The following is a 13,132-nucleotide window of genomic DNA, read 5'->3' as shown; positions in this document are numbered from 1 at the left end:
ATAAAATACAAATAATGATTATAGTAATAATAATAATGATGTAAATCATGTTGGAACTCCATTGAAGCTGCGGGGAAAAATCTATGATACTACAGTCCACCATATTTCAAGTCCTTCAATTACTCACCCAACTTTATATTTTGAAAACAAACAAACACAGTGGGAAAACTTTCCCTAACCCTTACAAAATCTTTTAAATATAAATACTTCATTTCATTCCACACCTCTTCTTATAAAAAAGTCTTAGCCAAGTTTCTTAAATGCACTCATTAGCAAGCACTCATATAAATTGTTAAAATGTAATAATCGAAACAAAAATACTTAAAATAAACCAATAAAGAGAAGTATTTAGGATGCAAAAACAAAAATTATCCTTTCCATATATTACTGTTTCACTTTCTCATAATCAACAACTACTAAAATGCTATTCATCTTCAGTCCATTGTCTACACACATTTATCATCATCTACAGTTACGGAATATCAACAATATCGTCATCATCTTCATTTTTCATCAGTTCAAATTCTACATCCCTTCCGCACAAGTCATTAGCATCACTGCTACAAAAAATTGTAAATAACTGTATATAACAAACTAAATTTGTTTCAGAACAACTAAATCACTTTTATATAATGTATAACATTATGAAAGCAATAGAGAAGTTTCCACAATTTCAAAATTTTAAAGACTCTTAACCCATAAAAAAATGCATTACTAAAATGCATTATTTGTAGTACCTAAATAGTATGATAACATTACCTCTCATTAGTTGTAGAATCTTAATGTCCACATTATACAACTTATACAGCAGAACCTGACATGCTTAGTCATTTCAAAGATATCAACATAGTTGTTAATCCAAGATTGAAAAGTTAAAACTTTCAATGCACTATGATTTTTCATTTGCTCCCAAAACCCTTCTAACATAGAACTGTCATGCACCAAATATTTTTTCACTTCCAGGAGAATTGAACATGTTTAGTTACCTCCATTTGGATCATTTCCAAATCTACTACCACCAACCACCACAACTTTTCCAGCAAGGAAAAAGATTGAAAAACTACGAAAGATAAAAGTGGTCAGAGAAAAATGGTTATATATTCCACATTAAAGAAAATTATGTGCATACAAATAATGGTGGACAGAACAATTAATTTAATTTCAATTAAGTGTGCGTTTGTGCCAACTATTTGTTGGTACATAACCAAAGCAACATTTTTCATACCATAAAAATGCATAGATGAGATAATTTGTATCGTCAGCAATTGTCCTACCAAAGTTTAAACACTATGATATCCAACTTTCTGCTAAATGGTTTGACCAACTTCATGACCACCAATATAGCATCCATGTCTCAAGCATTGTTTAATGAATTATGTGCATCTTAAGCAAGAGTGAGTTTGTTAGTCATGCCCATCTTTCAGAAACCCAACACCAAAAAACAACCGAACACAAATCCTCAGACTAAAAATATTAATATAATCTTTAACCTGGGAATTGAACCGAATCAACCATTAGAAAATACCAAAAAGTATAATGTATATGTAAACTATTACTTTCAGGATGAAAAAACTTTACCTCTTGATGGTCATAGGGAAGTATTTACCCTTAACTATAAATTGGCCCTTTCGATCTTAATTTACACAGTGTTGTTTTATAGAACCCACCAAAGAAAAGAAGATGAGAAAGAAAATGAAGAATTAGAAAGGTAACATAGAAAACTGAAGCATTGCCATTATTATGGTATAATGTCGAAGAAATACTTGGACTAATGATTGAGAGTAAAAGCTTAAGATTGAGAATAGAAACTTACATGTTTTTGGGTAACTTTTGTTTCACAATATTTCTTTTTCTGGGTTCAAAACCTCTTCTTTGTTCTAGAAGATTTCAAGCATTAAAATTAGAGAAAATCAAGCACGAAGAAGGAACCAACATTCAAGAAAGAGAAAGTGAAAGAAAAATCTCACATTTTTATTAGACTGGCTTATTAGTTCTTCTTATCCAACTACATAAAGAAAGCCAAAAATTGTATGAAAAAGAAGCAGACTATAAAAAAATCCAACACAATTGATATGCTTAAGTATTTATATAATGTATTTGTGATATTCTCAAAGAATCTAAAAGCTAAACAACATATTACCTCTAAAAATAGTAGTGGCAAACGTCCTTGAGGAAGAAGAAAAAGAAGTGCCCAAAAAGTCAAGAACAACATATTAAAAAATTGGATTTTAGAAACAAACAAAACTTATAAATATTATCATTTAATAATAGCACAATTCAAACGGTAACAACATATCCCAGCATCAACATGACTCATAGTTCCTGAAGAAGAAGAAAAAAAAAGGACCCAAAAAAGTCAAGAGCAACAAATTAGAAAAAATAGATTTATGAAACAAAGAAAACCATAAATCTTACGTTTAGTCAGATTGAGGTGTTTTGGTAATATCTCTAGTAGTTTGTTTTCTTAGTTTTTAAGTAGATAACAATAAAAAAATAGATTTCAATTCAATCTGGTCGAGTAAAAAACATATATCAAACCTACACTTGCATATTGTTGTTCTAAAAATTAAATGTTCAAAACTTGAATGGTAGGTTCTAATTTGTTGTGGAGTCATAAAATTTTGCTTTTATAAGTTAAAAGTTAACCAATTTTACCACGCCATATATGTTAGTCGCATCTCTCTTTCAATTTCAAATTCAACAAACAACATAACAGTGGGGAGCTCCTGTCATTGCCAATGAAAAATAAAAAAATATCTTAAGGTAAAAAATTAAATATACATCTTAACAATATGTCTAAAATAATGAAAATAATTTGTAAATAATGCTAATACTAAACAAAGGAAGACAATTTCTTAAAAAAATTAGTAATACATACCCAAGTTTTTAATTTGAACCAATATGAAACAAAGGATCATCTAAGATTGTTAGAACAAAAATAAATGAGACATCTGATGAGGTTAGCCAGCATTTGAAAGATCTAATACTAAAATCCAACTTAAGAGTCAAGCACTCCAATCAAACACTAAAATCTCACCTGATGAAAGTTCAGTAGAAATTTGCGCTTGAGACCAAGTGACGTCAAACAACTATAGCACTCGCACTTGAGACCAAAGAAGAAGAACACAATCAAACATAATACAGATAACGAATAAAAAAAACACAATCCAAAGGAATAATACATCTTCAAATTAAAAAACTTACCACTTTTCCTACCACCTATTGAGCAACTCATCTACTACCTAAATTGTGAAAGAAAGATTGTTAATAAACAAATGGAAATGAATAAAAAACTTATTTTTCTTTTTTTAAGTCCAAACACAATGATCATACTTAAACTCTCAATCCATCAGTCAATTCCCTTGAATGATTTTCATTAGGTGTTTTATCATTAAACATATAGCTAAGTCTGCATAAGAATAATATACACAAACATTAAAAAAAAATGTCTTATTTCAAAATCATCATAGCTAGACGACATTATTATAAAAGAGAGTCCAACTATTTATCAAATATTAAAATATGGGGAGCTTAAGAAACCCTAACATGGACTCCTGAAACTTAGGTCCAACATAACCACCAGAAACACAAAATTGATTCTCCGATAACAAATAGTATGCTATAGTACTTGAAATATATGAATCTACACAAATCAACAAACAATTAAAAAAACTAATCAAATAATTTATTTGTGATGCTAATGGAATGGAGATGAGAACCCAAATAACTCTCACAAATCTACATGCGTACAAAATTTAATATAAATAACTAAAATGCGTACAAAATATTAGTATTGATGTAATTAAAAAATATTTAAAATTAATATGCACAATTGTAGGATTAATAAGATTAAAAGTAAATAACAATATCAATATAACTAATAAAAATAAAACAAACAATAAAAAATTGAAAGTATAGATTTTATGAAAAACATTATTTGTTAACTTTAACATAATAACTGTATTAAGCATTCTCACGTTGAGATAGATAATGTCGTCAAATATTAAAAAATGAGGAGCGTAAGAAACCCAACATGAACTCCTGAAACTCAACTCCAACATAACCACCAGAAACACAAGATTGATTATCTGATAACAAATAACAAATAGTATGCTACAGTACCTGAAATATATGAATCTACACAAATCAACAAACAATTAAAAAACTAATTAAATCATTTATGATGCTCACAAAATGGAGATGGGAACCCAAATAACTCTCACAAATCTAAATGCGTGCATATTTCAATATAAATAAACTAAAATGCATACAAAATATTAGTATTGATGTCATTAACAAATATTTAAAACTAATATGCACAATTGAAAGGTGAATAAGATTAAAAGTCAATAACAATATCAACATAGCTAATAAAAATAAAACAAACAATAAAAAATTGAAAGTATAGATTTTCTGAAATATTTGCTTCCAATTATATCAACTTGTGATATAACAATAAAAAGAATAGATTTCAATTCAATATGGTGAAGTTAAAAACATATATCAAACCTACACTTGCTTGCATTTTATTGTTTTCAAAAGTAAACATTCAAAACTTAAATGGTAGGTTCTGATTTGTTGTGTGCTTCTATAAGTTAAAAGTTAAACAATTTTACCACGCCATATATGTGAGTAACATCTCCCTTTAAGTTTCAAATTCAACAAACAACATAATAGCGAAGAGCTCCTGTCATTGCAAAAAAAAAAAAATCTAATGTAAAATATTAAATCCTATATCTTGGCAATAATATGCTTAAAAGAATGAAGATAACTTGCAAATAATACTAAAACTACACAGAGGAATGCAATTTCTTCAAAAAAATTCACTAATACATACCCAAGTTTTTAATCTGAACCAATATGAAGCAAATGATCATCTAAGATTGGCCAGCATTTGAAGGGTCTTGTTTCTGAATATACACTAAAATTAGAAAAAAATGTCGTATATCAAAATCATTATCATAGCTAAATGACGTAATAAAAAAATAGAGTCCAACAACTTGAGAAATATTAAAAAGTGGAGAGCTTAAGAAACACAATATGAAATCCTAAAAATCAACTCCAACATAACCACCATAAATAGATAACTGATTGTCCACACACAAATAGTATGCAACAATACCCTGAAATATATGAAACCACACAAATCAACAAACCATTAAAAAAAACTAATTAAATTATTTATTTGTGATGCTCATGGAATGAAAACGGGAACTTAAAAACATCAAAAGTCAGAAATCAATAAAACTATTACCTTCCAAATTCAATCAAGTGTGTTCGTCCTATAAGGAAGTCCAACTTTCCAGTCTTCAGCCCTTGCAACCCTCAGAAAATGCAAGAGACGAACAAAAAAAAAAACTAAACTCCATAGGTGTGGACATATCATGAAGAGATCCATTAGATGCAAACTCAAAAGTAAGAAAACAGGGACTTCCATTAAAGCAATATCCAAGCAACTGAACATAATTTCCATGCTTCAACCTCGCATGACATGTACAAACCCAAAAAGGCTTAAATTCATGAAATATGTTCGTATGAAATAGGATAGAAAAAAAAATACCTTGTCAGCCACTAGATCTAGAAATGCCCCAAATGAAGATTTCAACTTCATATACATGACAAAAAAGATAATAGTTAATAAAATAATAAGGCTTGGCTTATAACTTCAAATGTTGAAAACGAAAAAAAATGTAGTGGGGTTTGGATTCAATTGGCTTGGAATGAGTAAATAGTACCTTGCGACCAAGATACCCATAATGCCAATATGTGATTGGTGCAGGTCAAATATTAGTACCCAATTCAAGAAGATATGAACCTCAAAGATTAGTACATAACCTGACCAAAATATCAAACTCCGGAATAGTTGTTAACAATTTAGAAAATCAATTCTGAAAATCAATTTTGTAAGCACCCATCCAAAACACACTTGCAACTATTTTACAAACTCATAAATCTATCATCAATTGTTACACAGAAATAAATAGGAAATTCAAACTTTCCATAGCAAAACCATTCCATTCACACTTCCATTAATCGATAACCATACACAAACAAATTCAAATCACATGAACTAAATTCCCGAAAAATCATGCCTTTTAAGTGTTCAGAAAAAACGTAGTTGTAAAAACTTGAGAACACAGGACACTTCCATATAACAATTAAAAGTAACAAATCAATATTTTAAAAGATGTGAATATAAATTGTATACCAACTAAAATTGACGATAACAACTAAAAGCATAAAAGAAACTAAGAAAATAAAACTTCAAATGCTAAGAACATACCTTTTCACTAACACCATACCAATGTATTATTCTTTGATGAATAAAAGTCCTGCACTAAAAAAAATTGAGGAAAAGAAGCAATAATAGATTAAAACCCTAAAAAATATACTGACAAATCCCTGAATATTAATAACAACATTAACAAAAGAAAAATAAAAATGAAGGAAAATTAAAAAGAGGAAAACCCTAAAATCAAATAAAGTTAACAACTTTGGATTGAAAAGAGAGAATGAAAGAGGATTTTGTGAAGAAGGAATAACATAACTTCGAAAAAAATACATACCTCACGATGATAGATGGTGAAGTACTATATATATCAACTTCAAGGTTTATTTTTCTGTGAAAAAAGGAATTGATGCAACAAAATAAATAATCAACTTGAAACAAAGATTGCAATTTGATGGAATCACTGAAAGCAAAAAAATGTATAGAGTTTCGTAAGGGATTAATGGAGTAACAAAAAGAAAAGAAAATTTGACAGAGATCGTGAGGGTTTGAAGAAGTAATAGAAAGAAAACTATAAATTTGATAGAGACCGCAAAAGGAAGGAGAATATACAGAAAATATATAGAAATACCTGGAGTAAGGATAAAAAACCGAAGGAAGAAAGAACTGGAAAACAATAAACAAAAACTAATAACACAACTTCTTCCATATTTATGTAGTAAACTTCCTCCCAAAGCAAGCTTCTGCATTCAAACCAAGCCTCTGCGTTGAAATGAAAGCTCGTCAAATCAGTTTTAGATGCATTTAAAACTATGCAAAATTACAAAATAACCAAACCCAAATAAACTATGGAGCAGAAAACAGGGACAAAAATGTCATTATGTCTTCAACTGCTCTAACCATTCCTTAAGGACACCAAAATGACGAAAAAACTAATTTATTGGACACGTGTCAGCATATCAGATAGAGATTTTAGGGTAATATCCCTAGTAGTTAGTTTTCTTAATTTTTAAGTAGATTAGAAAAGAAAACTGTGGAGAATTCTACTACTAAATTCTTATTTGGACTTGAGAAGAAAGAATGTTCAGTTCTTATTAGAAGAACAACAAAAGATAATCTCATCTAAAGAAAATTATTATCAAATAATCGCATCTTGGCCGAAAATATTCCGGATGTTCATGTAAGTTTTTTTCTTTCTTGCATGACATTAATTTGTTTCTATATTCACCATGTAATGTTTCAATTTGAATAATTATTTAAATCTTTTAAATTTTGTAGCATGGAGAAATTTATCTCTTATAAAATTAATGGAACTAATAGCGTTTATAATCCACAAGTTCAGAGAAAGGATCAAATGAGCCTTTCTCATAGGTTTGAAATGGACCGATAGATGCTAGTAACAAAATCTCGTATACTCCAGAAATTTTCATTGTTTCACGGTATAATAAATACAGGTTCATGTTCTTAAATATTAAACAAGGTAATAATTTATTGAACATGATCAACAGTTCAAAAAACACGATGCTCTCTCTAATCCAGTGCTATCAGTACAAAAATACAACCAAACTACCTCAAAATCTACGAACACTTTATTTCATTTTCACATATTCCGACAAACCCAGGAGAATTTTAACTCAACGGCTCATGCCACCTTCCACTGCCGGTGCTGAAGTCACGCCACGCGTTTGCATTTGCACGTTTCCATCACAACCTATACATGTAAACACAATCACTTATATAAACAACGCGCGAAGGAAAATGATCAGAAAACGAATAAAAGTAATTAGCATAAATAATAAGTGTTCAACACTTAATTAATTACCAGCAGACATGTTAAATCCACGGGCTTTGAGCTCACGATACTCCTGACAGATGGATAAATGGGGACAAAAACAACTGACCAAACAATCACTACAATGGTGTCCCTCGATCCCATACACCTCCCTCAATTTTCCACGATACAACCACGAATAGATACAGCCTCCCACATGAGTAAACATCGCAAGAACACAGAACAGTGATCCATGAACACAACAAGCTGCATTAACCAAAATCATTTCACGTAACAAAAAAACATGGTTTTAGGAAGTTAATTATGAGCTCAATCACACACTTACGAGTTGAGCCTTTGTCCAGGATCTCAGCTACCCTTCCAAAGCTAACACAGGGACACCAGAGAGTGAGACAACCTGCGGATAAAAAAAGGGTAAAGATGATGAAATTAAGGTAGCTTAATCTGTTTGATGCTTAGGAAGCAATAATTAAGAGTATATGATATGGTTAAAGATAAGTTAACGATAATGGAAGAGGAAAATGAGTGGATACAAGAGCTGCAATCTGAGAAGCAGTCACATAAACCAGTGGACCATGAACCATAAACAACCTTCTCGGTCATTTTTTGTGAGTGACTATGGTTAACCTGAATTGATAGGGGTATTATATAAAGAAGAAGAAGAAGAAGGGAAGGTTACACCAAAGAATAATTATTGCTGGGACTAAATGGTGTCAATGCCTTGATGTAACAACATAAAAATCTCTTCACTGTATTTGTTTTCAGAAAATAATTGCTCAACTATCTTTTCATGTTTTGAGGAATTTCTCCATATATTAGAACTGAATTAAAAAATATACATTTTGATAATTACTGATACAAATATATTATTCAAATCCGCTTATATATTAAGTTATGTAAAAACTTATTTTATTATTTTAGAATTATTTATAAAAAGGTTTCTCCTAAGAGCCTTTGTAAAATAGTAATATATTTTAATTAATAGGACTCGAATCATAAATCAATTTCTATAAAAAAAAATTATATTATTTTCGATTTAAAGTTATCTGATAACTTAAGAGTACCAACTCACCTAAGAATTAATACAATTTAAGAATAATTCACGTTGAACCAACCAGCAAAGGTTTTATCTTTAAATTAACTTATAATTTTATAATTTCCGATCAAATAAATATTTTAAAATAACAATATAAATAGTACAACTTAAATATTTTATTATATTATCATTACGTGTAAAACTGTTTTTATCTATTTATTTTGCTTATGATAATCCTCTGTTTGTACAACTTGATTTGGGTGAAATAAACTAAAATTAAAATATAGAAAACTGTATTTTCTTACAAAAAAAAATGAACAAAATATTTTTCAGAAAGTATGAACCTTCCTAAAGTCTTATTTATGTCTCATTTAATGCGTTTATAACAGGTCACATCTAATGAATTCGCAAGGTCTCTTTAAGTTTAAATAGTAAAATTATATTAAACTTTCAGAAAAAACAACTTTATATTTCAGAATAATGAAAGTAATTTCACATTAAGAATGGTAACGGATACATACTTATAGTGTTTATCGCAATTTGATTTATAAAAAAAAAAGGATTATCCATTTTTTTGTTTATTTATTTATCAGATACTTGTTTAAAAATATTTGCGGAAATTTCTCCAATTTAAAATAATGTTTTATAAATTTAAAAAAAATTAAATAAAGTTTCTGTACAAAAATTAAAAATAAATATAAATTAGATTAAATATAAATTTAATTAAATCTAATAAAATATTAATTAAATTTTAATTTTAATTAAATTTAACCTAATAAAACATAAATTAAGGTAGCTTAATTAATTTATATAAAAATATATATTATTTTTAATTAAAAATACTAATTTTATGAGTTTTTTTCTTATATAAAGTTAATCTCCTTGTTTTAAATTGATGCATAATTTTCAACTCTTTTGTATTAATTCCTCACAGTATGTGAGATAAATCAATTTATATAAAAAAAAGTTATATTATTTTCAATTTAAAATATTAAGTTTATGAGCTTTTTTCTTTTATAAAGTAAATCTCCTTGTTTTTAATTAATGCATAATTTTCAACTCTTTTGTAGTAATTCCTCACAGTTATGTGAGATAAAGTTATTAATATCATTTTTAAGTTATTTTTAACATAATTAGATAGAGAGAAAAAATGTCTGATCAAATATTTCAAATTCAATCAAATATTTTGTTTTTAAAAAGGTCATACTCAGGATGAATTATAAGTACTGTACAATTCCAAGGAACCGTTAAATGAGAATATAATATTAATTTTTTTTTTTATTGTTCGTTGAGCTTCTTTTTCATACTATTTTCGTTATGTTTATGTTACTTTTAGTTTAAACATAAGTTGGGTTTTATAATTTTATTAGGCGAATATAATGATATAAGTTCCACGACGTGAATTAGTTCTAAAAAACGATCATCATTTGAAAAGGATCAAAATTAATTTAAATTTAGAAACATATGAAAGTAAGAATTGAATTTTTGTTGTTGAATATATCATTTAATTTTGAAAAACATGAATAAACAAGCTATAATTTACTGATTACATTAATAAAAAACGATATTTGATATAAAGTGTTGGGTGATGTAAAGGTAAGTAGTATTTATTTTAGAATTTCCGTGAATAAGGACATCTATAAATGATGATGGCATGACCTAGAGAGCTACAAACAATACCAGCTTAACACGTATTACCTAATATAATTATATGCCAATGGGAATAATTGTTGTTTAGAAAGTGCTTTGCACAAAATCACGTTCACCTTCTATTATTGCACTTTCAATAATTCATTCTCCACTTATACAAAAGTTGAATTGTCACCATTACAAGTGTGAAAAACACCTCCACTTATTCCAAGAATTTAATTTATTACTTTAATTAATTTCATGCAGTTTGAAAAGTAGCCATAATTTCCTATTTTTGGCTTCGGAAACATGTTTTGAGAAAAAAAAAGTTTCGTTTGTTTTTATCTCTAAAAGAGTTGCGTTTTTCTTTTTAAAAAAAAACTATAACTTTATTTAATTTTCTGCTAATAGAAAATTATTAAATTATATTTATAGAAATTCAATAACTAAAACATCAAACACAATAAACAAACATAAATCAATACTAGTTCAATATTTCCCCTACCAAAAAATAACACATCCAAAGTCATTTATTGACGAGGTGCAAATAGACTTGGCTCAGCCCACAGGGTTTGGCCCTGACCCATGTGGGCTAGGGCCAAAAAAGTCCACATTAAAAAAACCCCAATAAAGAAGTTTATATAGCCAAAAACCTTACAAAAACACTGTGGGTCAGGGCCAGCCCATGGGCTTTCATCTTTCACATGAAAAATATATTATTTTTTAAAATATATTACTATTTGTGGGATAGGTCCAACGAATCGGACAAGCACGACGACCCGAATAGGTCTAACGACTCGGATCTGCCCAACGACCTCGACAAGAACGACGACTCGAACGGACCCGATGATCCAAACAGGCCCAACAACCCGAACGGGCCCGAATACAGGACAAACCCGACAACATGCACGGGCCCGACGACTCGGACGGGCTCGATGACCTGGATGGGCCCAATCACCCGGACATGCCCGACGAACCGGACAGGCCCTATGACCCAAACAAGCCAGACGACCCGAACGGGCCCAATGACCCGTATGGACCCGACGACCTGGACGGGTCCTACAACCCAAACGGGCCTGACGACCCAGATGGGACCGACGACACAGACATGCCCGACAACCCAGACAGGCTCGACAACCCAGATGGGCCCAACAAGTCAGATGGGCCTAACGACCGAGACGGGCCATACGACCTAGACGAGCCCGACAAACCGGACAGGCCCAACAACCCAGACGGGACAAACGATATGAACAGGCCCGACGACACAGATGGGTCCGACGATCCGAACGTGCCCAATGATCCAGACAGGCCCAACGACCCCAACGGGCCCGACAACCTATATGGACCCGACGACCCAAACGAGCCCGAAGACAAGTACGGGGCCGATGACCCAAACGGGGCCGACGACCCAGACAGACCCGACAAACAGGACGGGCCCGACGACACGGATGAGCCCGACTACCCGGACAGGCCCGAAACCCAGACGGGCCCAATGATCCGAACGGGCCCGACGAGCCGGACGGACCCAAAGACCCGGACGGGCCCCAAGACCCAGACAGGCCCGATGATCCAGACATGTCCAACGACTCGAACGGGCCCGATGACCCAAACCGGTCGTCCGGCGCATCCGAAGTGTCGAGCGTGTTCGGGTCGTCATGCTCGTTCAGGTCGTCCGACTCGTTCGGGTCGTCGGGCTCGTTCGGGTCATCTGGCACGTATGGGTCATCGGGCCCGTCTGGTTCATCGGGCCCGTTTGGGTCATCGGGCTCGTCTGGTTCGTCGGGCCCGTTCGGGTCGTTTGGCACGTCTGGGTCGTCGGGCCCATTCGGATCGTCGGGCCCGTTTGGCTCGTCGGGCCCGTTCGGGTGGTCGGGTTCGTACATGTCATCGGACCCGTTCGGGTCGTCGGGCCCATTTGGATCGTCGGGTCCATACGAGTCGTCAAGCCCGTTCGGGTCGTTGGGTCTGTTTGAATCGTTGGGCCAGTTCAGGTCGTCGACCCGTTCAGATCGTTGGGCTCGTCTGGGTCGTAGGGCCCATCTGACTCCTCTGGCTCCACTGGCCTGTATTGGTTTTTGGGCCCGTTTGGGTCGTCAGGCCCATTCGTGTTGTCTGGCATGTCCGGGTTGTCAGGCCCGTCCTGGTCGTCGGGCCCATCTTGGTCATCTGGCCTGTCCGGGTTTTCGGGTCGTCCGTGTTGTCTGGCATGTCCGGGGTGTAGACCCATCCTGGTCGTCGGGCTCATCTTGATCGTCGGGTGTGTCCTTGTCATCGGGCCCATCCTGGTCATTGGGCTCGTCCGGGTCGTCGAGCCCGTCCGGGTCATCAGGCCCGTTCGGATCGCTCAACTTAATCTTTGACTCTGGCTTAATGTAGTATTATTTAGGGGACTAACCCACATTAGCCATAGCCCTAACCCACTAGAGAGGGGGCTTTGGAGACTGGG

At 32.7% G+C, this 13,132-nt stretch overlaps 1 protein-coding gene across 21 annotated transcripts; it reads right to left on the bottom strand.

The window, feature by feature from the left end:
• Positions 1–724: 724 nt before the first annotated feature.
• LOC114175914 (protein PLANT CADMIUM RESISTANCE 2-like) lies at positions 725–8,732 on the bottom strand. 21 transcript variants are annotated; one of them, XM_085671366.1, is made up of 13 exons: positions 8,555–8,732; positions 8,347–8,418; positions 8,052–8,267; positions 6,567–7,940; positions 5,736–6,337; positions 4,838–5,605; positions 4,617–4,687; positions 3,205–3,242; positions 3,038–3,103; positions 2,141–2,166; positions 1,968–2,005; positions 1,814–1,877; positions 725–1,060 (listed from the first exon to the last, which is right to left on the bottom strand). In XM_085671366.1, the coding sequence occupies exons 1-4, from the start codon at positions 8,622–8,624 to the stop codon at positions 7,864–7,866; spliced, it is 435 nt and encodes a 144-aa protein (XP_085527492.1). In that variant the 5' UTR covers positions 8,625–8,732; the 3' UTR covers positions 725–1,060; positions 1,814–1,877; positions 1,968–2,005; positions 2,141–2,166; positions 3,038–3,103; positions 3,205–3,242; positions 4,617–4,687; positions 4,838–5,605; positions 5,736–6,337; positions 6,567–7,863. The 21 variants fall into 21 exon arrangements, with proteins under 21 accessions (XP_085527492.1, XP_085527486.1, XP_085527488.1 ...); XM_085671360.1 differs by having other exon boundaries at positions 3,205–4,687; XM_085671362.1 differs by having other exon boundaries at positions 1,968–2,166; positions 3,334–4,687.
• Between the last annotated feature and the right edge of the window lie 4,400 nt (positions 8,733–13,132).

Source organism: Vigna unguiculata, chromosome 3 (assembly GCF_037176805.1).
Source record: "Vigna unguiculata cultivar grain cowpea cultivar isolate G323 ecotype 2 chromosome 3, ASM3717680v1, whole genome shotgun sequence".
In the NCBI taxonomy this organism is placed as follows: domain Eukaryota; kingdom Viridiplantae; phylum Streptophyta; class Magnoliopsida; order Fabales; family Fabaceae; genus Vigna; species Vigna unguiculata.
The sequence above is the reverse complement of the archived record's forward strand: the minus strand, read 5'-3'. Positions and strand labels throughout refer to the sequence as shown.